This window comes from Octopus bimaculoides, chromosome 9, assembly GCF_046866305.1.
Source record: "Octopus bimaculoides isolate indiv1 chromosome 9, ASM4686630v1, whole genome shotgun sequence".
Lineage (NCBI taxonomy): Eukaryota > Metazoa > Mollusca > Cephalopoda > Octopoda > Octopodidae > Octopus > Octopus bimaculoides.
This window is the reverse complement of record NC_142936.1, coordinates 71,253,734-71,280,683: the sequence shown is the minus strand read 5'-3', so window position 1 is coordinate 71,280,683 and position 26,950 is coordinate 71,253,734. Positions and strand designations below refer to the sequence as shown.

General features: G+C 32.6%; 1 protein-coding gene across 15 annotated transcripts in view; it reads right to left on the bottom strand.

Moving 5' to 3' along the window:
• The window catches only part of LOC106881649 (transient receptor potential cation channel subfamily M member 3), a 701,312-nt gene that overhangs the window by 151,815 nt on the left and 522,547 nt on the right, over positions 1–26,950 (bottom strand). For all 15 annotated transcript variants that reach the window (XM_089357688.1, XM_089357690.1, XM_052970748.2 and 12 more), the window contains 2 exons: positions 15,879–16,095; positions 4,804–4,928 (listed from right to left, as the gene is read on the bottom strand). In XM_089357688.1, coding sequence (XP_089213814.1) covers positions 4,804–4,928; positions 15,879–16,095 — 342 coding nt within the window. The remainder of the gene's footprint in view (positions 1–4,803; positions 4,929–15,878; positions 16,096–26,950) is intronic.

Genomic DNA, 26,950 nt, shown 5'->3' with positions numbered 1-26,950 from the left:
GATGTCAAGATACACACATGCACACACACACACAAGGCTTTGGGCTATAGTAGAATACACGTACCCAAGATCACACTGGAACTGAACCCAAAACCATCAGGTTGAGAGGCAAACTTTTTCACTTCATACCTATGCCTATCAGAATGTATTTTAAAATCTAGAACCATCTAGGACCATCAATTCTGCTCATTCATTCATTGGTTTAACATCTGTTTTACTATGCAAGCATAACTTGGACAGAAATTAATTTCGATTAGGGTTTTACAGTCAGATGCTTTTCCTGTCACCAACCCGTACCTAGTTTTTAAGTAAGGAATTTATATATTCCAAAGGTCTTTCAAAGCACAGAGTAACCTGCTGTGACATCAACAAAAAGTGTCAACATGAGCTTCACTCAAACAGTGCACACAAACAACTTTAATATAGATTCCATTTCCCAAATTCACCCACAAATAATGGATAGCTTGGGGCAAGAGTAAAAGACATCTACCCAAGGTGGCACGCAATTGAACTGAACCCAAAACTATATAGTTGTGCCACAAACTTTTTAACCACACAGCCATGACTACACTATAGGCATGAGAAAGGGTTATAGAATATGGATGTTGCTCTCCTATAAGACACTATTGCGAAAACTATTTGGACCTACTAATCTTTCATCAAATACCCTCTCCCAAACCATAATTCTTACATCAAAAGAATACATATATAAGGAAAAAATCCTATGAATCCAGAATTTTGGCTCATTTTATGCATAAAAGCTTCAATAGCTATACATTTCAATAACTAAACTAAAACAAATTTACTACCTGGTCACAGTACAGAATGAAACTGCAGAGTTTATCTTTGATTTATTATATTATTAATTATATTGCAAGATAAAATATTCAAAGAACATCTGCCCCTTTAACAACAAAGACAGAAGTTGTACTATATAGTTCTGGAAGTGTGCTTTTAAAAGCAATCTGCACAGGGGACATAAGAATGAGATGAATTTCACTTGTTGGATGTGTAATATACATAAATTCAAAAGACAAACTCAGTTTCAATGAATATATTACACTATAGAGATTTCAAGATAGCAGCTGTTGCTTTCAGGAAAAGCTATTTAATTGGTGTTAATCTAAGATGAGAGTGGAGTGTTAGGTGGTGGAAGTAGTGCTTAATAAGGGTAACTAAGAGATGGGTAGAAAACCTTGTAGAATCCTTGGATTTATGGAAAATACTCAAAATACAAGTTAGAGTAGTAATGATTACAATAATGGTTGGGATGACATTAATAGCAGCATAGTTACCTTTAACGATTATGTGAAGATATTGCTATTAAAATGCATAAACTTTGTTTCAGTTAATTTTAGAAATAATGAAGAATTTAGTAACGTAAATTATTAAGTTGGTGTTTGGAACATGATTTAGCAAAATTTGGGTGGAAGGTTTAAATTTTGATTAGTTTAAAACAAGAAATCTGTATCATAGAACCAGGGGTCGGTCACAAGTGGGTTTGATTAAAAAGGGTTAAGTTAGGAAGTTTGTATCACAGAACCAGGATCAGCCTCAGGTGAGTTGGTATCAAAAGAGCTAATATTTTATTACCAAACTTCTGTTGAAATACACTGCCTTTGTTTCAATTATTTTTGACAATAATGAGGAATTTAGTAAAATAATTTCATTCTCATTAAGCTGATGTTCAAAACAAATTATATGAAATTTTTGAATATTTTTTTAAAAGTTAGATCAATTTAAAACAGGTTTCTAACATACATCTGGGGCAGCGTCAGGTAGATTAATATCAAAAGGGTAAGTCTTTATATTATTACATAACCCTTTAGCATTCAGATTATTCTGTTATATGTAATGCTTATTTATTCACATTGTTTTGAATTAATCACGCATTATCTTGTTGAGATTTTGATTTAGAGATTGTTTACTTTTAGTATGACATTGTAGGGTATGTGTAAGGGACTGCGTTTGGCCAGTTTAAACATAAAACAAATAGAATATTCTAATTGGATAGGGCCAGGTTAAATGCTAAAGGGTTATGACATGAAAACTTAATATTAACTTCAAACACTTTAAAATTACTATGCTCTGTCTATGTTGTTCACCTCCCTCTTCTAAAATATATGGAAACTTACAAGAAAAAAAGGAATATAGGAATGAAGTTTATTCCAATGATTGACAGAAATCAAAACTCAATATTTGATAAAGTTTAACAACTTCTCAAAATACAGTTAAATTAAATTCAATTGCTGTGACTTATTAAATGAACAGTGTAAGGAAATAAGCCTGTTTAAAGTCAATAACTGAAACTTTTAAAGAAAGTTTAGATGTCAAGATCAATATTACTTCACTGCATCTGTTAAAATCAATTGCTGACTTTTAGATCAAGTTACCTTATAAAACACACAGCATAAGAGTACATTTCAAATAAAATGTAGCTTAGTTTTAATGTAGTTATTTGTATTTAAATTAGTCAAATGAAATCTAAAATGGACTTAGAAGTTTGCTTCCCAATCAAGTGGCTTCAAGTTCAGTCCTACTGTGGGGCACTTTGGGCTAGTGTTTTCTATGATAGCCCCAGGATAGTTAAAGCCTTGTGAATGGATTAATAGACGGGAAGTGAAGGAAGTTCAGTGTGTGTGTGTATGTTTTCATGTTTGTTCATTTGTTGTAAACAATGGCTTTGCCAATGATGTTGTTTGCTTGTAGTCTATTGTGAAAGCATTTCAGAGCTTTATGACAAGTCTTTATATATTGTGCAATTTTTGTAAAACAAAAGGCGTTGTTTGTTTCCAATTCTCTACATAAACATGTCCAGGCTGTTTCGTGTTTGTAAATACTAAGAGACTATTATCTCACATGAGAATAGGGGTGGGGGTGGCAGGTGTAGAACATTGTCTCAACATACTTTTCCCTGGCCCATGTGAGCATGGAAAATTCTCCTTTTCCTCCTCCTCCTCCTCATCATAGACATTAAAACAATGATGATAATGAATCATGTTCAATATATTTTCTAGCTAAGTTAAGCTAAAACTGAAACAGCTTCACTGCTGTTTGATATTTTGACCACACTTTTGTGAAGAAATATACATTCATGCTTTCACATTCTGATTTTAACTATTGTGTTGTTCTCCATCTTGGAAAATCCTAGCTTTTTTTCCTTTACATGCAAAGCACATGCCCAGAAATTAGTTGGTTAACCAGCTGGGAGTACAACTACATGCAAGATCAAGTTGACTGTATCAGTTCAGCATGCAATCATAATTATTAGGTTCAGTCAACTAGATATATAATATTTGCTCTCATTCTTCTAAATTATTTGATAAATACACACAAACTTTGATTCTCTCTCTTTTCTTTTTGTTCTTACTCTATCACTGATGCAATATTGTACATGCATGCTACGATACCCAGCCAATTTCTTTCCAATAAATTAACCAAAAATTTCTTGTTTTCTTTCCCAGTCCATGTTAACCCCTTTTGGTGCCAACCAACCCAAGACTGCCCCTGGTTCTCTGATGCAAACTTCCTATTTTAAAAGAACCTAAATTAAAATCGACCTTCAAAATTTCAGTTTAGTTTATGTTCCAAACATCAACTTAATAATGACAAAGTTATTTTAATGAATTCTTCCTATTTTCAAAAATAATTAAAAGAAAGGCAGTGTATTTAAACAGAAATATTGTAACAAAAGGATTAATATTTGTCTTATTTTATTTGCTGTATAAAACTTGCCTGAACCTGTCAAATTTACTTCAAAAGAGTCTTTCCAATGGCAAGCAATTTCACTGTCTCTTTCCCAGTTAGAAAAAAATATATATATAAACATAAGCTACATCAACTTCTCTTAAACTACATCTATGAATTTGGTACGGCACGATTCCTTCTGAAGATAATGTACTCATCTATCTATTCTAGGAATCATATTAAATTTCACTGGTTGTGTGGTTAAGAAGTTTGCTCCACAAGCATATGGTTTCACGTTCAATCCTACTGCATGGTATCAAGGACAAATTACTTATACTGCAACCCTCATCCAATCAAGGCTTTGTGAATGGATTTGGTTGATGGAACCTGAAAGAAGATTGCTGTGTGTGTTATTGTATTGACATTGTGTGGGAGTTGTAAATAAGTGTCAGTGTCATACAAGTTGTCTTATCCAATTTCAGTCTCCTGGAATAATACGGCTAGTCATAAGTAAATATTACCTTGCTTGGAAACAAGTAAGGGTTAGCAATAAAAAAAAGGGTACTATGCAGTAGAAAGTCAGTCTCAACAAAAATCAGACTCACCCATAGAAGTATGGAAAAAGAAGACATTAAAATGATAACTTTTCTACACAGCATATACTCTTAGTAGTTTTTCACTTAGTTGAATAATATAACAATTAATTAATTAAAGAAATGTTCAACTAAAAGAAAATCAGTTTTCAGTTTATTTCTACAATCAGTAAGCTGATTATCCAACTTTGCTTCTCCAGTTGTATTAAAATCAAATTTAACATGAAATCTATTTAAGCTCTGTAATTAAATCTAAGAGAATGAAAACAGCAGAATGTATAAAGCACAATATCTATTTGTGCTGTTATGAAATCTATACATATGTGCTACAGGGTCTTTCAAAAGTAATATAAAACAACCATAACATGTCAATTTAAAAAAAAAATTGAACAAAATATTTTAACAATGAGTTAGAATTTCATTCTTTTATAAGAGACTAAATATAATAATTTGGAAAATTAAAGCCTTTTTTTGTTTTTAAAAATTCAAATTCTTTGTGAAAGGAATAAAATAAATGACATACATCACTGCCAATTAATAATTCTTTGTTCTCAACAATTCCCCATGATGCAATTCCAATAGCCACAACTTTGTTCTTAGCTTTGGTAGTGAGATCACTGATGGCATCACCAACATGTCTTGTAACACCTGTAATTAAACCAATATTTCATTAAAATCACAATAATAATAATAATAATAATAATCAGATACAAGTTCTATAGTAGGCTACAATATAGTGCTTTCTTTTAAAGGTGTCCACATAAAGCAATGGGATTCTTGTAGTAGAAGGTTTTTTCTCTCTCTCTCTCACACACACATATATATATATATATATATATATATATATATATATATATAAAGCTGAAAAGAAATTCTTGTAGCAAGTCTGCTTTTCAATTATGAGCAGAGGGCAATTCCTTGATTAAGTTGGGAAGTAGTTAGATGATGAAGGAACCTACTGACTAAATTTAGACACTTTTCCTAGTTCAAGGAGGTATTTTTATGATTGAAGTGTGACTTGAATTGAACTGTTTTGCTAATACTTGTGCAGCGAGCTTTGTATTTTCCTCAACTGTGGTTTCCAGAAGCACAAAATTGACAAAACTTAGCCATCAAATTGAGAAAGCCTCTTCGAAAGAAAACTTTCCCCAAGTAAAACTGGTTAAACCATTACTGGTATGTCCAGACACTTAATGCTCTATTTCCAAAGATAGTACGTTCTTGCAGATTCCAGTGCTGAAGAGCCCCTTTCAAATTCATACATTTGTATAAATTCTCCTATACCTACTGTATCATTTATTCCCTCTCCTCCTCCTCAACTGTCTATGATTCTTTTACTCTCAACGCATGTGGTTAGTGTTTCTTTACTCATTGCCTGCAATCAAGCCTAGTATGTGCACTCATCCAGCACATCTTATACATTTATATTGGCTATTCAACATACATTTACATTGGCTATTATGAAATTATATATAATACGTGCAGGCATAGCTGTATGATAAGAAACTTGCTTCCCAACCACATAGTTCCAAGTTCAGTCCCACTGTATGGTACCATAGACAAATGTCTTCTTCTATAGCCTCAAGTTAACCAAAGCCTTGTGAGTGGATTTGGTAGATAGAAATGGAAAGAAGCCTGTCATGAATGTGCGTGTGTCACTGTGTCTGCTCCCCCACCAACACTTGTGTTGGTATGTTTACGTCACTGTAATGTAGCAGTTCGGCAAAAAAAAAAAGACTGATAAAATAAATACTAGGCTAAAGAAATAAATCCTGGGCTCAATTTGTTTGACTAAAAAAAAAAAAAACCCTTTTGAGGTGGTGCTCCAGCAAGGCCACAGTCAAATGGCTGGACCAAGTAAAAAAATATATCATTATCATCTTCAATGTTCTTTTTTCCATGTACTCTCTCTCTCTCATGATTTATTTATATATATGTATGTATATATATATATATATATATATATATACATATATATATATATATATATATATATACACACATATTATTTATATATATATATATGAGTGAAGAAATGCACAGAAAAATTACATACAAGACGGAGACATTTTTATCCCTCATTGGTTATTGGTCAAAAATCATCAAAGTTTTGTGCCATAAAGCACTATTTAAATGGTTTAATAACTGAAGCACATGATAAAATACAGGATAGATCTACAATAAGGAAAAATAGTAAAAGAAACCATGCACAAGAGGCATGTATTTGCTCAAGATTCTATAAATTGATCCTGTAGACTACTTTTCAATTTTTAGTTTAAAGTGCTTTACAATATTTTATCTCATTTTAAATTGGTTTAAACAAGAAACATTACTTAAATAGTCAAACATAATTACATAAAAATATATCAAAACTTAAGTGTATACATGCTGTTGTGATTCTACATTCTTCAAATAATAGACACATGTGAAGAGATAGTGCTCTCACTTACTTAAGATGGATACTGAGCTGTCATGTTAGTAGTTGAATAAATTCTCTGAGATACAGATATCTTGTCGCTACCTTTTATGGTAGAGTTTATTTTTAACTGCAACAGACTACACATCCTCATAAGCCTCATGTTTCATGGAGTATTCAAATTTATTGCAGATTGACATTTATGAGGCAGTATATATTACTAAAAGATGACCCTTTTGTTCCGATATTTCTGTTGAAATATACTGCCTTTATTTCAATAAATTTTGAAAACAATGAAGAATTTAGTAAAATAATTTTGTCATTATTAAATGGTACTTAGAACATAAATTCACATGAAATTTCAATGGAAGGCTCACTTCAAAACAGGAAGTTTGTATTGTAAAAGGACAGTCACTGGAAGGTTAGTACTAAACTGTAAAACAGGATTTTTGTAAAACATTAAAACTGAAAAGCTAACTGAATTCTTAAAACAAAATCTTGAAATCTTAATCCTTTTCTTACTATATTTCTATTGAAAAAGCACTGCCTTTATTTCAATTAGTTTTGAAAATAATCAAGAATTTATTAAGATAACTTTAGTCATTATTGAGAAAGTATTTGAAATATATAACAACATAAAATTTTGATTGAAAGTTTTAATCTAGATCACTTTCAAATAGGGAATTCGTATCATACAATAAAGAACACTTTCAGGTGAGTTGGTATCCAAAAGGTTAAAATGCCTGGCTAAAAAATTTCATTTCAAGACAGTTGTCATCCAAATAATATACAAAAATTTCTATAATGGATTCTTTCATTTCTAGAATGAAATTGGCCCAAACTATTTAAAAATGAATTGACTTAGGAAGGATACTGAACAAGAAATTATTTTAGCATCTGCTCCTAAAAAGTCCTTATTGTAATCATCATTATTTATTCATAGGGTGGTAAGATAGCAAAATCATTAACCCTTTAGCATTTAAACTGGCTATATCTGGCCCAAATATTCTATCTGTTTTACATTCAAGCTGACTGGTTCTGACCTCTCACACCTACACTACAATGTCATCCTAAAACTAAATAATCACATCCTCAAAGTTATAAGATAATGCAAGATTAATTCAAAATAATGTGAATAAATAAGCATTACATTTGATAGAGAAATCTAAATGCTAAAGGGATAAAGCAATGGGAAAAATGCCTTGTGTTATTTCTTTCAACTCTTTATCTTCTGAGTTCAAATTCTACAGGAGTCAGCTTTGCCTTTCATCCCTCTGGGGTTCAATGAAATAACGTACCCATCTAGTACAAAGATTGATGGTATAAACTAAGTGCCCTCTCCTCTCAAAATTGCTGGCCTTATGCCTGAATTAGGAGGTGTTACTTATTTTTCAAGGGGGAGTATAGACATGTCCAGAGAAAATGTTCAACAAAAGATAGCATTTTTCTCAGGTGTGAAGATAAAAAAGCGATATTTTTCTCAAGTGTGCAAATCAGATGAAAACCCTGCAGGATGAAATTATAAAGAAGGTGATAAACCAATTTGTAAAGATTTTTCAGCTTTAAATAGAACTACCTTTGTAGTCTCATGCAATGCTTGATATTCTAAAGAATTCTCAATGCAGTAAGGCTGAATCTGAAAGTCCCAATGATTGCAGAATATGCCATGCGATGGGACTTATGGGATCAATCCCACTGTGAGGCATATTGGGCAAGTGTATTCTAATATATCCCAGAACTGACCAAAGCCTTCTGACTGGATTTGGTAGATGGAAATTGAAAGAAGCTTGACATATATATTTAGATATGTGTGTGAATGACTGTGCCTCCCCATCTTTATATCACATAATAGTAGTAAGCAAATGTCACCATCATAGAGACAATGCCATTTGTTTCATATTTTCCATGAAAACAGGTTTGGTCACATGGAAATATTACTTTGCTTAGAAACAGGTGAGGGTTGATGACATGAAGGGCATTTAGCCATAGAAAATCCACTTCAATAAATTCTGTCCAACTCTTGCTAGCATGGAAAGATGGGCATTAAAAGCAGCAACAATGATGATGAAAAATCAATCACTGCAAGCTTTAGTTGACAGCGGAGGCATTGACAATTCTATCAATACTAATACTGCTAAACATAATATCTAGTCATTGAACCAGTGAATCATTCAAAGCCCATGTTGTGATGGTGTCAGTATAGCTTAATAAATTCCTGAATTACAATAATATGCAAAGCTGATATTTGACACAGAAAAGTTATACAAACAGCAGTTACTATTATATACACAGTCAATATCTGAATGTTATATGAACCAAGTTGCATGTCTGAGCATTCTTTAATTGCATTTAAGTTTAATGGCCCTGAAACCCCTCTAGTGTTATCAAATTCTGTTCACCTCGATATTTTACTTGTTATATCATTCACTAGTTTAATTTTAGACACAAAAACATTATACTACAATATTCAAAGCTGTTTGGTGGATGACTGTAAATCCAAAGGCAAGAAATAAACTATCTAATTAAAGAAAGTACCTAATAGTGATTTTATTTTACTTCAATGCTTCCATCTGTTGGCTGTGTGGTTAAAAAGTTTGCTTCTCAACCACATGGTTTTGGATTCAGTCTCATTGCATAACACTTTGGGCTAGCATCTGTTACTATAGCCTTAATCCAACCAAAGTGTTACAAGTGGATTCAGGAGATGGAAACTGAAAAGAAGCCTGACATATATAAATGTGTGTGTGTGTGTGTGTCTCTTTGTTTTGACATTGTGTGGTAGTTGTAAATGAGTCTCACCATCATATAAGTAATGTCATTCACATCTGTAAAAGCATGTCTGAAAACAGGTAAGAGTTGGTGACAGGAAAAACATCTAGCTGTAGAAATATCTAATATCTGTGTCAACAAATTCAATCTGGCCCAAGCAAGCATGGAAAAGAGTCCTCAATTTTTGACATAATTTAGATTATAATTTAATATCAACCCCATTTTTTTTTTTTTTTTTTTTTCATGACTACTATTGATTGCGCTCATTTATGGTGCCAGAAAGAAATTTCCACTCAAGTATTTGACAGGTAGATGATACTGATTTTCAATATCGCTTTGTAAAATCTCCTGTCACCTTTTAGCATTTTTGTTACCACATTTCTGTTGAAATGTGGTAACAAATTTTGATGGAAGGTTTTAATTTAGTCCACTTTCAAACAAGGTGTTTGTCTTATAGATTCAAATGTAGTTTCAGACAGGTTGGTATCAAAAAGGTTGAGGCATTGTTCATTGTTTATCTACATCAGAACAGAGTCTATGGATATGTTCATCATCATTTTTAATATCTGTTTTCCATGTCAGCAGCATGGGTTGGATTGCTCGACATGTGCTGGTAAAGCCAGGGGCTACACCAGGTTCCATAATTTGTTTCGGTATGGTTTCTACAGCTAGATGCTCTTCCTAATGTCAACCACTTTACAGAATGTACTGGGTGATTTTTAATGTGGCAAGGTCACAGGTGCTTTTTACTTGGCACCATCACCAGTGCTATTTATGTGGCAACATCACCAATGCTTTTTACATGGCACCTTAAAAATAAGTTTTATGCCTAACTTGAAATTTATTCCCCCCACAACAACAAGATAAAGATAATAGTCATTCATAGCAATGCTGTCCATAATACCAATAGTGAACTCTTCCATCAGGATTGGAGAAACAGCATCCAGCAATGTGAAGGTTTCTCCTGCTTGATGAGACAAGACAAATATATGGTAAACTGTCTTTTAATTGCTTAGTCCTTGGCAAAAAGAATTTCTAACAGTCCCTTTTTCAAAAATTTGCAATATTTGTCTGAGAGAAATGACAAAATCATTAATAGGTTGTTCAGGCAGCTGATTCAATGAATTTAGTTTTATTTGTTCATTGAGTATATTTCTACAGCAAGTAAATGGCTGCCTTATCTTTTGGACTTAATAGAAATAAATCCAATTTATCATTCACATCTGGTTTCATAAGTCTTACGATATCTTTCAAATTGGATAATGATTTTCAGAAAGGCCTCAGCAGATTTATCTTTTAACACGAGAAGGCAGATTCTTATTGATGACAGCTGATTATAGTAACTTAAGTGTGAAATTTGCTGTAATACACATTTCCATATGTGTCAATAACCAATCACATACATATTATACACTTCATAAGTTAACTAATGAAGTCATTTCATCCACCTCTAATACAAAATGGCAAGCACATATGTACATAGGACTTTTGTGGTCTCACATACATCTAGTGTTAGTAATTAATGTCACAATATACAGCAACTATAGAATATCCAATACAACATACATAAAAGTATTTATTTTAGTAACATTTTCTATTGCGTTTTCTGTTGCATTTCTGGTTTATTCAAAGAACTTATCATGGTAACTGATAAAATCACCATCTAGTAACTTTCCTGCATATTTGAATCAATCTTTTGACTTCTGAAATTCTAAAATAAGAATTCTACTCATCTTTATATGAAGAAAAATTTGAGTAGAACAGAGTACAAAATCAATAATGAAATTATATGATAGAAATAAAATCTTAATGCTGATCAATATGTAAATGTTATTGTAGATTACAACTGCTAAATATAGCTCAACAAAGAAAGAATAGATTTACTGATGCCTCTTACAGGATACACTGCTGTGAGTGAAAGAATTAAGACACAAAAATAGTTAAAATAAAATAATATAAACCCATTACTTAAAAGATGCTTTTTAGACATAACCAACGAAATCTAGCATCATATAGATTAAACAGCTGCATAAAAAAAACTACTGGGATGTCAAGGAGGAGGTATGCTTTCATCAAGCTGAATTTATAACTTGCTTTTGATTCTTACAAGTAGCTCTTTCACTAAAACTTATCTTGCCAATATACTTGGGAATCGTATCAACGTCACAATTCTTATCTCAACTACTTCTGAAATCAATAGGTGTATGATCACTCAATTGTGGATATCTCTGATCATTAAACATCAAACAATTGACTATTTCCTACATCAGAGAGTATGATGAATACACATTTACTCTTTTTATCTTTTTATTAAGAAACCGTATCATATGTTGCTCTGAGTTTGAAAGCCACCCTTGTTAAAAAAAAAAATCAATATAAAAAAAAAAGACAACAGTAACCTAAAGAACTATTGATAAATTGAATTTAAACTAAGCAAACAAAAAAAAAAGAAAGAAAAAGATTACTAATGAAAACAATTTCTGATACAACTAAATGTAATGTAGGTGCAGCAGATGAAAGGACTAAGTAACTAAGAACCAAAATAAATTAAAGCATCAAAATTAGATAATTAGTAATGGAGAAAACCCTTTAAAAAAAAGAAGACTATGTTAATTAAATTAAATTACAATATATTGGATCAATACTTTCTCTGATGTGACAGTAAATTCCAAAAGACATATTACATTAGCTCAGCTTCTTTTATATTACAACACAGCATTTGACACTTGTTGTACATGTTATTTTCTTTATTTTAATGAATGTGCAAAAATACTAAGCTAATTAGAACAATGACTGACAAAAGCAGTCAGGGTGGAATTAAACAATGCAAGGCTGATGTAAACAAAGGATCTATTTTGCAATAAACAAGAGATTTTAAGATTTCACTAACTGTTACAAAGAGCATACATTTTTTTGACAATAAAGACATAATAAAACAAAGAAAGCACCTTCAACTATAAAAATTTAATCACTACAGAAAAACATCCAAAAAGATATATAAAGACTAAGCTACATTTCCTATTTATGTAATACATATAAATGAAATTTTCTTTTAAATACTTCTTGAGTTGTATTTACTTTGTGGATAAAAGGTCAGTTGAGATATCAAAAAGTGATTGAACAACAGAGGTTAAACAATTAAACAATAAGCAAGAATTTAAAGAAATACTATTGGAGCGTTTAGGAATTGATATTGTTTACCAAAGATAAAAATAGAAATTTCAGTTTGAATATATAAATAATACTTAATCTTCAGAGGAATAGGATGCACAGACTTATTGAAGGATATATAAGACTGCATGTATATTTATATATATATATATATATATATATATATATATATATATATACACACACACACACACACACATATATATATACATATATATACACACACAGAGAGACATATATGTATATCATGCCAGCATGGTAAAGGGACATTAAATGTTGATATACACACACACACACACACACACACACACACACACACACATAAGGTGTATAATAGTGTGTATAGTATTCAAGCAAAGAGATTACATAAGGACTGGAATACTCATACATTTTTGTTTTTTTTAAAGAACGAAATGAATAAATACAAGCAATAAAATTAATAAAATATATTCACAAAATGACATAACATATAACTTTATTGGTTTACAGTCTGGTTTCTTTTTTCTAATCTAATATCTTGAATGGGTTTTTTTTTTCTTTTCTGTTTGGCAATGATTTTTTTATGGCTTCATATAATTCTCCATGCTAAACATAGTGACATCACAAAGATTAGCAGAACAAAATGCTCCAAGTTGAATAATAATGCTTTATAAGATTTTCTTACAAGTATTTTATTCTTTATTTTGACACAAAAGGAAGATGAGAAGTCTCAATCGTTCTTGAGTCTTGAGACTGTCAACATTATAAGAAATGTTTCTTACTAGAAATCAAATAGCTCTCAGAACTATTTGGTTTCTACTAATGGGAACCAAAACCTCCTAACAGATTTCAATAACCAAAAGTGAGTCATTATTATTATTGACTTTTCCTTTCATCCTTTTGGTGTTTAAAAAAAAAAAAGAAAGAACAGCCATTTACTGGTGTTGATGTAACCAACTTACTTCTTTCCCTAAAATTGCTGACTGTTTGTCAAAAAGTAAAATCATTATTGTTGTTGTGGTGGTGGTGGTGGTAGTTGTGGTGTGCTGGTAGAACTGTTAGCATTCCAGACAAGAGGCTTAGCAGCATTTTGTCCATCTTTACATTCTGAGTCCAAATTATTCAAATCTGAAAGAATTCCTCTCAACACATGGCTATGATGCTCCCCCACTACTGTTCATGATCAGAGATGCACATATCATTAGCCACTAATGGACATGCTCAACTGGTTACGGTCAAACAACTGACAAGCAAATCTGTGGTATTGTATAGAATATTTGCTGTAGCCCATCTTTTATACAAGACAAAATATGTACCTGATAGCATTTCCAATAAGTTAAGATCAAAAGCCATGAGAGCCAGTGCCTGGTATCGTATCATGGTTTTTATTATTGGTTTAGTCTAGAGAAAAGAGCTGTAACCATTATCTAATTAAATTTATGCCATTAACATTCTGCTAAAACTGTTGCAATCAGTGGTTGGAAGTAAAACATATGCAGGGAGAAAATTCCAAAGGGTTTGGTTTTCTGGTGAGGAGGGATTGGGCATAGTCAGTCTAGGTCCTGGAAAAGGGTAGGGACAACATGCATGACAAGAGGGAGAAAGATGAATAAGTTGGGAGTGCCTGAATAGAGAGAGCATGAGATCAGCTACCTTCAAAAGTCAAAGGTCACTGTAGAAGTAATACAGAGAGCAGAGAGAAGAGATAACATACTACATCTGTGGGCCAGAAGTTTGTGAGCAATTCTCATACTAATCACTCAAATGGTCTTTCCTTGAATGTAATCTAAGATAACTATGTTTACATAGCAGCAGCACCATCCCAAATGTAGAGTCAGTATTAATTTGTAGGTCTCAGCTGAGCTTTATAGAGGCTTAGAAGTTGTTAGGGATGAAGTATTTTCTAGCTTCAGTCTTTGCTATATTGAAGATGTGCATTCACCAGGACAGATCTTTAAAAGCGAAGCTTAGCATTTGAAGCAACTGTGAAGGTGTGCTGGTCATGCTGAAGGTGACAAAGTGAGTGTGATATTAGTTTTTTGGTATGTGTAGTGATTGTGTCTTTTGCCTGTTGAAGAAGTAGATTGCCAAAAAATCCCAATGAAGGGATACATTCAAAGTCTCTGTTCATTGAGGCAAAGGAGAATCTTAATGAGATATCTAGGCTGAATGTGGATGATGCTCTTGTGTAATACTTTAGGGTTAAATGAAGCATGGTATTATCTGTAAGATAGAAGGATGAGTATGTGAAGTAAAACTGAACTTTACAGTACATGAATGCTGATAGAGCATGTGTCAGAAAGAGCTGTATCAGCACATACTCCTATAATACAATCCAAATGGAAGACACTGATCCAAACTAATGAACTCTTAATACCAATCTACCTGAGACTACTCTGATTATATTTTACAAGGTCCCTCTTTTAACCCTTCAGCACTCAAAGTACTGTCAAATATTTGGTTTCTGTCCCATTGCGTAACATCTTGGGCAAGTGTTTTCTACTACAGCCTCAGGCTGACCAAAACCTTGTGAGAGGATTTGGTGGATAGAAATTGAAAGAAGCCCATTATATATCTATGCGTGTGTGTGTGTGTGTATATATATATATACATATATATACATATATACATGTGCATGTGTGTGCACGTGCACCTCCTTGTCTTGGCAATGTATGACAGCTATAAATGAGTATCCTCATCATACAAGTGATATGTTTTCAGTCTTCCATGAAAACATGCCTAATCATGGAAAATATTACCCTGCTTGGAAGTGAGGGCTGGCAAAGGGAAGGGTATCCAGGTTTAAAAATCCTGCCTCAAAGAATTCTGCTTAATCCATACAAACAAGGAATAGTGGCTGTTAAAACAATGACGATGATGATTATGATACATCTATATGATTATTGCATGTTAGTAGTATTTGAATAGTTTATTTTGTGATTGATTGTGGTTTCAGAGATTATTGGTAATGTATTGGTGGTAGGAAAATTGTATTTGAGTTTTTCTTGTTTTATTTTTAAATGTATAAGAGAAGTTTACTTGTACATTCAATATTGAATGATTATGAGCCAGGATATTGCATATTTACGGAAAAATTCCAGCCATTCAAAGTTTCAAATTGGTATATTTTCCTGCCAAATCCATAGAAGAAAATACGTCCAGTCATTGATCTGTGGGTGTACAGTTTGTGTCTCATAAGTTTCGTAGTTGTCAGCTAACACCATAATTGTGAAGGAAATAAAAACAGTTAATAGTAAACATACCAGTATTGGTTCCTCCTGTTACTATCCAGGCACCTGTTGTTTTGGCAGCTTTCAGGAGGCCTTTCCGGAAAACACGTTTCAGTTTGGGCTGGAGATCAAAGTTTAATATTCCACCATGCACTGTGATCAGCAGTTTAGGCAAGTCAAGCCCCCAAAACTTTTGTAACAATTCCAAAATATGCTCTACTTTACTGTCAAAACTGCTCAGCCGAACATACTGGAAAAAAAAAAAAAAAAAAAAAAAAAAAAAAATTAGAACTATTTCAGCTAAAAAGAGAATAAATTCACAAACCTATCCACTCTTGTTAATACAAGCAAGAATATATCAAATTTAAGCAATTAGCACATCACTTCTCTTTGCAAAACGTGCAAAAACGTTGCAACATTAAAATTTCATTTTGATGATTCTTATATAGTAAAATAAAATATCAGTGACTAGCTCATAAATGAATAACAAAAGATGTTCATATTCTATAATATAGAATATTAATACAAAATGAAACAAAGTGAATATATCAATTCAATGAACAATGTGCTTTAAATGGCTACTGTGGCTACTACAATGTAATTGTTATATTTTGAATATGTGATTGCAGATCAAATCTCTTTCCAAACAAGCGCAACACTGAAATATGAAATTAATTTTGTTCAGTAGACAAGTTTTGGTTTGCACATTTATATAGACCAGCAATGAAATGGAATTGTGATACATCCAAATTAATTACGGTTTGATGCTGATGCTTACAATAAAGTTATAAATTTACCTATAAAATTACTCATAGAACTGTATTCCCACTCTTCTAATCCTTCACATGAATTTTTCTTTTTTCTTTTTCTCTTCCTTACCCTTCCTATGTTTTTCTTCTGATGAAGGGCTAATGTCTGAAATGTTAAGACTTTCCCTACCTTTTGAATATTAAGCTAATACAGTAGTCGTTAAAACTTGTTCCCCTGTGTTGTCTTTTTTCTTTTTGTTTGTTGCTTTTACAAAATAAACTTATCAAGTTTTATTCAATATTTCAAATAAAAAGAAATTAAAAAATAAACAATGCACTACTGCAGTATGGCCACAGACTACGAACTAAAAGCAATAAAAGAATAAAAGAGAGAAAATACATTTTTACAATGAATTTTTATCTATCAGATAGAGAAAAATAAACCAGTCACTTTTTTTTTTCTCCAGTAAACACAAATAAGATAACAGGAATCTCTAAACTCCTCACCCATTGAAGAGAAAAGTTGTTTAAATGAATTTGGTATTTGTGTTTGAAAGTTCTAGTTCCAGTCAGCTCTGCTTGAGCAGGTATACAACAAGGAGGTGGTTGAGTGAGCACAGTACTCAATCGTTATTTGTCATTGTAAGTATCCAATTAGATTACGTTATTGTACAGTTTACATCTAAAAACATGTGCTTCACATTTAAAAAAGCACAAAAATGTAAAAGAGTTCTTTGAGGATGCACAATGGGTAGATAAGAGCAGCTATTTCCACTGTATCACTTGTGAGGGGGTGCCGAAAAGTTCCTGACTTTGGGTAAAAAAAATACAAAAGGATCAGTTAATTATGATTTTATTTAACATATTCCCCTTTCAGATTCACACATTTACTGTAGTGGTCCTTCAGTCTTTCTACACTCTGTGAAAGAACTCGGAAGGTTGGGCCTCCAGCCAGACATTTTATAACAGCCTTAAAACCAGGAACTTTTCAGTACCCCATCGTATAATTTTCGTGTGAGTGTAGACACACACATACACTTCCAAGCATTAATAATGTTTTAGACAGATATTGTTATTAAATAAGTGAAAGCAATTTAATCAAATATCAAACAAAAAGAAAAAAAATGCATTTGCTCAATATGGTTTTATAACTTAGACTGAAAAGCTGGAACACTGCCAGTATCCCAAATATTCTGGCGTGTTTCTAAACCATGGCATAATATTCAGGAAACATTTAAATTATGTAAGGACCGAAGCATGAACATGGAATATTTTGCAAATTCTAATAATTTTCCCAATGAAATGCAAGTCTTCAGACACTCAGAGTAACAGCATTGACTCTCTGCTATTCAGCTGTGGACTATATGTACCCAGTGTGGTAAAGATCTTCACATACAAGATCTTTAGACACCAGTCTCAATAAGACATGCTGATATATAACTTAGCTGTGCCACATTTGCAAGCATTAACCCTTTAGCATTCAGATTATTCGGTCGAAGGTAATGCTTTTTATTCACTTTGTTTTGAATTAACCATTATCCTGTAGCTTTGAGATTTCTATGATGCGAATGTACATTTTTAGAATGACATTGCAGGGTATGTTTTAGAGGCCAGATCTGGCCAATTTGAACATGAAACAAATAGAATATGTGGGCTGAATATTGCTAAATTGTTAATAACCTTTACCTGTCACCTGATATTGCCCCTCTTGATACTATAAAAAGTTAGCACTAACAGAGCTGGAAGAAACAAACACATGTCTGATAAAAGACATCTTACACAGATATTAACAAATATGAAGATGCAATCAGTGAAAATATTTCATAATATCCACTGTTCCTCCAGATGTCTCCAAACAACTATCTACACACAATTGCAGAAAGTATGACTAATAATTGCAAGAACTTTGCAATAGTTAAACAAAAAAATAAATATAGGTGCAGGTATGGCTGAGTGGTAAGAAGCTTACTTCCAACCACATGGTTCTGGGTTCAGTCCCACTGCATGGCACCTTTGGCAGGTGTCTTCAACTATAACCTCAGACCAACCAAAGCCTTGTGAGTGGGTTTGGTAGATGGAAACTGAAAGAAGTCTGCCATGTGTATGTATGTATGTATGTATGTGTGTGTGTTTGTCTCCCCATCACTGCTTGACAACTGGTGTTGGTGTATTTACATCCTTGTAACCTAGTGATTTGGCAAAAGGGCCTGATAGAATAAGTAGTAGGCTTTAAAAAAAAGTCTTGGAGGTCGAATTGTTTCACTAAAACCCTTGAAAATGGTGCTGCAGTATGGCTGCAGTCAAATGACTGAAGCAAGTAACAGAATAAAAGAATAAATAAATAAATAATGCGATTTCTATGCAACTTTTTCATCATAATACCTTCATTTCAAATTTAAATTTCTAATTCTACCTCATGTTGTGAGAGGATGGTCATCTCATTGTATTAACAGCCATTACTAAGGGAAGTCATGTGTATTTAATAAATAGTCCACTAATTCTATATATGAAGATGGACGACCCAGGAGAAAATTCATTAAGGAACTAGAACAAGTAGGAAATATCTTAATTAGTTCCTTATTAGATTTGGCTGAACCATGATTGCTTAAGTGGATTTAGGATACAATGCAGAATCCACCCTCTGTTACTGTAGAACAATCCAAATCCATTATCAGATTCTTTTGCTGTTTGGATCATTTGAGAAAGAGCACAAAGGATGTGCAAGGTTGTGTAAAATAAAGTGGACACTTTTGATATAGACAGGGGCTCAGTTATTCTGTGTATATTTCATTTCTAAAATATGTACACCTTACAGCCAATAACAATAATAATCCTTTCTATTATAGGCAGAAGGAATGAAATTTGTGTGTATGTCTACTCTCCATGCTGGCATGGGTTAGATGGTTTGACTGGAGCTGATAAGCCAGAGAGCTGCACCAGGTTCCGGTCTGATTTGGCATGGTTTCTACAGCTGGATGCCCTTCCTAACATCAACTACTCAAGGAATGTAATGGGTGTTTTTGGGTGCCAGTTACATGACACCAGCGACAACCATGACTATAATTCAACGACCACAACTATGATGCACAGATGCTATTTACATGGTACTGGCAACAACCACAACGATTCATGGGATGACCACCACTATTTTGCAGATGAAAAACCAGAGCTCCTGGCATTGAAACAACGTGTTAAGTATGTGAAATTGGTAATATTTACATTATACAACTACTTCTACTGCATAGTGTAAGGTAGAGGTTGATAAAATGGGTATCAGTAATGTGTTGATATGAAAATTCCTTTATGTTAAAACAATAACAAAAAGCAAGAAAAGGGAGAAGAAGAACCTGGTCAGTGCCTTGCCTAAATAAATCAATATTTATATGTAGATATTGTGGTATTAAGGCAGAAGCTGGAATAATACATACTGAATTAAAATTCGTTTTGACCTTCTTGTAGGAAGATATCGCTCACACGCAAAATATAATAACATTGCTTTACTAACATAATAGAATCAATAAAATATTTATGCGAAATGCTTTCAAGAGGAGTGGAGAATATAATTCAATAACTCATATACCATTAATCATCCATAACCATAACAACAATATTAAATGAAAATTTTAAACTGAGTATGTACATTAATTATTTCAAAACATCTAAAATCATGAAAATTAAATTTATTACTACTATTTCCTTGATCACCAAATAGATCATGAAAATTAACAATTCCTTTCATTAATATAGTGTCTTTTTTTTGTACTAGATTCTCAGTGATATATTACTGGTATATATTTAATTGTCCACCTAACTAGTCATAAAAATTTATATATTAACAATTTCTTTCATTGATATACCCCCTTTTTTCTGAGCTACACTCTCAATGATAGTCACTCAATATATTACTCAATCGATCAACATATTGATCATAAAAATATATTTATTAACAATTTCTTCCATAGATACATTGGCTTATTCCTGAACCAGATACTTAGTGCTACTCATCCATTTCAGTATATTACTCATGTATATTTTATTGATCACCAAAATAAATCATGAAAATTAACAATTCCTTTTATGGGATACAGCCTCTTTTAGATACTCAGTGATACTCGTTTGATATATTACTGGTATTTTTTTCTTGATCATGAAATTGATAATAAAAATTAGTTAAAAGTTTTCTTCATTGATTTATTCTAAGCTAGATCACTCAGTGGAATTCAGTTGTGTCATATAATACTAATATCTATTTAATTGATCATGAAAACTAACAATTCCTTTCATTGATACATCTTTTTTGTGAGCTAGATGCTCAGTAGTACTCAGTTATTTGGTATATCACTGATGAATGTTGAACTGACCAAAGCAGACTGAACTTGAAGGCCTGAAGAATCATTGCTCTAAGATGCGTTTAACTGCTGCCATTAACAACATAGCTCAGCCAACAATTGTAATAATTTTTCTTTTTACATCATAAGCACACAATTTTTTTTCTTTTAGTAAGAGGGAAAATAAGAGTGTGACATTTATATATTACAATAGTTAATGTAAATGGCTTCAAGTGCATGTGCATGAGGAAAGAGTAAGGAGTGAAATATTAAAAAATGTAAGGAAGAAAAAATATACTAAGTAAGGGAGAGAACAGAAGAATGAAGCTCAAGAAGTAGAAATAGAGCAGACTTGCCAGGAGGCTCTTTATGTACTTCATGCTGCTTGCTACACAAAGATTGAACAATGAAACAGTAAAAACAAGAGATATTGCCATTATTTTAAAACCCTTATAGTGAAGTGCTATATAGGTGATTGTGATACATGTGTGTATAGGGAAGGAAAAGAGACAGAAAAAAAGGGAGAAAGAAAGTGAAAAAGAATAAACATAAAAAAAACCCATTCCAAAACAGAAAGTTAATGATTTCTAGTAATGACTAGAGAGAAAAATTAAAAATAAAATAAAAAGAAAATTTTTGAAAATAATTGAAGATGCTGTAGTCCTAAGTTAAATTACATCAATACTATCTTAGATCCAGTAATTATGTAGTTAATGGTAATAGTGTTGTCGAGAGTAATTAAATTGCATCTACCTGACAGATGCAATTTAGTTAGAAGGTTTTGCTTATAAGTGTTCTGTGCAGTAATTTATTAACATCTGTATTTATGCAGATAATTAACAGTGCTAAAATCAAAGCCGAAGAAAAAGATCAGACCATATAATAATAATGACATTTATTATGAGGCTTATCTACAAAGAAAAGAAACCACATGAAGTTATGTAACAGATTAGGAATAAGATTAAGAATATTTCTACAACAAATCAATATTTATAGATCAAAAATGTCTACAGTGATTCTCGAGTGAGTTTATGTAGTAGTTCAGACAAAGCCTGGTAGTTATTTACGTGAATTACAAATTACACCACTCCTACAAGTCCAGAAATACATAATCAGATTCTAATAACAAACCAACAGCTCTAACAACAACAACAACAAATAATAAATAATGTAAATAACATTATATAAATAACACCCGTCTTCTTTGATTATATTGCTTACAAACTAGATCTATGACAACCAAAGAGCACAGCCACAATGAACAAATATAAATATCACAGTACACGAGACCTATCTAATGCTAATGAGTGACGGATAAACAAATTGCATTGTAAGAGTCTAGTAGAATATATATATATATAAAGGACGGCAATAACATTAATCGGTTTGTTACCATATTTCTGTTGAAACACACTATTTTTGATTTAGTTAATTCTGAAAATAATGAAGAAAAATAAAATAGGTGCAGGTATGGTTGTGTGGTCAAGAAGTTTGCTTCTCAACCACATGGTTTTGGGTTCAATCGTATTGTGAGGTACCTTAGAATAGTGTCTTCTATAATAATTGTGGACCAACCAAAACCTTGGTAGATGAAAAATGGAAAAAGACCTGCATGCATGCATGCATGCATGCATGCATGCATGCATGTATGTGTAAGCATGTGTGGTTGTCTCTCCTCAACTTGACACCATGTAATTGCTATATGTGAATTTCAACATTTTCTGAACATGTCTAGCAGTGGAGAAATATAACCTTGTTTGGAAACAGGTAAGGGTTGGTGACAGAAAGGGCATCAAACTGTAGAAAATCTACCTCAATAAATTTTATTCAACTTATAGAAGCATAGAAAAGCTTGGAAAGATGGACATTAGAACAATGATGATGATGACAATGATATTAAACTGATATTTGGAAGATAATTCAACATTGAATTTTGATGGAAGGTTTTAAGATCTAGATTAATTTAAAACAGGAAGCTTGTATCATAAAACTAGGGGTGGCCTCAGTTAATATCAAAAAGGTTAAGATAATGTTCTAGGGTCATACAACACTCTTTAGCAGACCCACATCAAAATTTAGATGATATCATGAATAAATTCTATACAATGGACCATGCATTTATGGAAGACACACATGAATATATTATTATATTTACAGTTGGAATGCTCTTCCTATCACTAACTCTTACTTGTTTTTTCAAATAAAACCTATCTTATTACACTTGTCTTCAGAGGCTCAAAGCCATTTCCCTTCGTGATGTTATTCTTTTGTATTCTAGGCGCAAGGCCTGAAATCTTTTTTTTTGGGGGGGGGGGGGCGATTAGATCGACCCCAGAATGCAACTGGTACTTAATTTATCAACCCCAAAAGGATAACCTTGGAAGATTTGAACTCAGAACGTAAAAACAGATGAAATACCACTAAGCATTTCACCCAGTGTGCTAACGTTTCTGCCAGTTCACCGCCTTCCCTTCCTGATGTTTTTGTAATTTCCCTTTGTCAACAAATCATCTATATTTGACAAAGGAAATGAGAACAACATCATTACTTGTAGCTCAGCGATTTTTGGAGAAGCACAAATGCAAAGTAATACACAGACAGCACACAACAGTTTTAGTTTCTGTCTACCAAATCCATTGGAAAAAGTCAGCAAATTGGGTCAATAGGTTCCTCACAAACTTTCCGAGTCTAATCACCGCAGAGAGTGAATGTGTGCTCTTCTTTGCTGTCATGTCTCATGAATGAACCTTTTATCAACCGAATTGTGACTAGTGACGAGAAATGGGTTCTCTATAAATATGTCAAGTGCTGAAGATGGTGAATAGGGAAAGGAGAAACATTGGCATTCCAGGCTAAAGAAGGTTTTCACCCATGCAAGGTGTTTGGTGAGATATGAAAGGTTTAGTCCATTTTGAACATTTAAACCCAAACCAAACAATAACGAAGGAGATCTACTGAGAACAGCTTAAGTCAGCGCTAGAAGAAAGATGACCATCTTTGGTTTCAAGACGAAAGGTGTTCTTCCATCAGAATAATGCCTGGCCACATAGAGTGAGGATGACATTCCAAAGGCTGGAGCAGTTTGAATGGGAAACAATGCCCCATCCACTATATTCACTGGACATTGCCCCATCTGATTATCATTTATTCCTCAGTCTTCAAAATTGTTTGGACGGAAAAAATATGAATTCTGCAGATGAGGTCAGAACAGTACTGGAGGAGTATTTTTTGTCACAGACAAGTGAATTATGGAAGAGGGTCCTTGCAAGTCTACCGGATAGATGGAAGAACATTGTACAAAATGAAGGAGAGTATATTTTAGATTAAAAAAGAATTTTGTTTATCTTAATTTTGAAAAATAAAAGAAGTATAAAAAAACTGCATTATTTATGGGATGACATAATATTACATGAGGGTGGGAGTAGCTAGAAAGAAGACAAAGATGGTAGTGATGAAGTGCTAGAGCAAACTCACAAAGTATAATGCAGTAAAAATAAAAGAAAAGTGTGTTCATAATATGCAATAAAGAAGTAAACTGATTTATGAAGTTTGAAAGATAGGTACAGTCATATGTTGAGGCATTTCCATTTTAGACAAAAAAACTATATGGGAAACAAGAATCATAAATATAGTAATGACAGCAGATTTTAGTCACATAGACTTGCTGTCACTGAAACATGTTTGAATATCAATAAAACAGGTGCATTCCAGTACTCCACTCTTTCACCTGAAACTACTGATAAAATAAATAGCAGTTATACACCAAAGCTGATTCAACTGAGTCTATTATTCTCCACAAATTTGTGACCTTGTGCCAATGTATGAAATCAATATCTGCCAGTGATCTCGGAAATATAGAAGTATAAGCATTGGAGTAACTTTATAATCAAATCAATAAGCCTAGCTATAAATGCTCTACAGCATCATACTGATATTGGTTTATGTGATCTTACTATCTTGGTGCCCATATAGCTATTCCAATTAATTAGAACTTATAGTTTATTAAACTTTCCACAAAATGAGAACTTTACTAATATAGCGGTGTTTATCATTATTGCTAGAGCTGAAAGATTAACTATCATTGAGGTTATTATATGGAGTAGCAGTAGTGCAAACATAGCTGGAGTTTGCTCATCTTATGTTGTGCATAGTGGTATGATGGAAAGCTCTTGGAGAACCAATGTAATCTGGTTTGGTAGTCCAATGGGAACAGCTAAATTTCCATTTCTACATACATTTGTATGAGGCAGGTTGACATAAATTACTATTAATTCTCTAATTCTTTGCCTCTTCTAGGACTATACTTCATGTCAATATAATAAATTTTTGTAATATTTATCATTAGCAATATTTTATAATAAGAGGCAACTGGTGAGTTGACATTCTCATGAATGTCAACTATTCAAAAAAAAAAAAAGGGCATGATTATCACAACATCTTTTTTTTCTGTCTGCTACATTTTATCCTTCAATGGTTAATTAAATAAATTTACTAAACTCTACCCAAAATTTTTCTGGCCTTTGCCAACTTGAGAATTACTCCATGGAACCATTTAATCTCTTAGAAATAGCAGCCAAATCCTTTCAAATTATAATATATTGTTAAGAACAGGATGAACACATTGAACAATGTCATCATAGATAATTATAAGAAGAAGGGTTTGGTCTCAGCCAGAATGCCTTTGATTATAGGTATACTGATTCTGAGCATATCTGGGACTAAACACAAGTCCAGGATTAAGACCAATAACCATTCCAACTGTGACATACCTATTTCTTATTTAAACATAATATACCAAAGAATGCACTATCTAATGTGTACTTTCAATATTTATTTAATGATAGAGGGTTAATTTGGTTATTATTTCAACTAAGTCAAGTAACAATATAGAGGCTCCCTCCTTCATAGTTGTATGACTGTATGTTGTTGCTTAGCACCAGGTGAAACCTTATTGAGCAAAATTATAGCCAAAAGCATTTCAGTCATGACCATCCTGTCTTTTTAGGGGCATCCAGGATCATTACATTTGTTAATGTGTCTCTTTCTCTTTTTTAAAATAGCAGGATGTGATTTAAGGGAAATTTGGCTGTTAGTTTTTTTTTCCCATTATAATGAGAGGATCTATGTGTAAGATACTTGCTGCATTTAACGGAGTTAGTTTTACTGGATAATGCATAAAGTTGTACAATGGCTGTGTGGTCAAGAAGTTAGCTTCCTAACCACATGGTTTCATGTTCAGTACCATTACATGGCACCTTGGGCAAGTGTCTACTAGAGCTCCAGGCTGATCAAAGCCTTGTAAGTGGATTTGGGTGACAGCAACTTAAAGAAGCCCATTGCATATGTAATATATAGTTGTTTTTGTATACGTGTGTGTGTGTGTGTTTAGACTCCCTGTCTTGGCATCAAATGATTGTCACCATCATACAAGCAATATCACTCATTTTCAATACTGCATAAATTTTTTTAATTTTTTATATGTCTGGCCAAGGGGAAATGTTACCTTATTTGAAAAGAGGTGAGGGTTGACAAGAGAAAGGACATTCACCCATAGAAAATTTTTGCAATGAATTTCATCTAACCCCTGCAGCCATGGCAAAGTGGATGTTAAAACAATGATGATGATGATGATGATGATGATACTGTGGCTCAATGTTTTTTATAAATGCAATTTTCAAAGCAGTTATTTGTCAATTTTTTAATATAGTCTGTAATGTCATTTTCAATATTTTCCTCATTACATTTTCAGACTCCTTGTATTGTAATAATTCTTCTGTTTTCATGCAGTTTGATGTCAAGGAGGATTAAAATGTCAAAGAGAAGTCACAAATTCTCTTTCGTTGTCCTTTTTCTATTTTTCTCCATAATCTCATATTATGATCTTTGGATATTTTGCTTTCATCTTTTTAAATTTTAAGACAGGACTCAAATAAATGTGAAATTTATCATTTTGATATTTATGTCATTTATTTTCTCCTTGACTTGAAAGAGTCAGCGTAATAACCAATAAATCTAACTATAATAATAA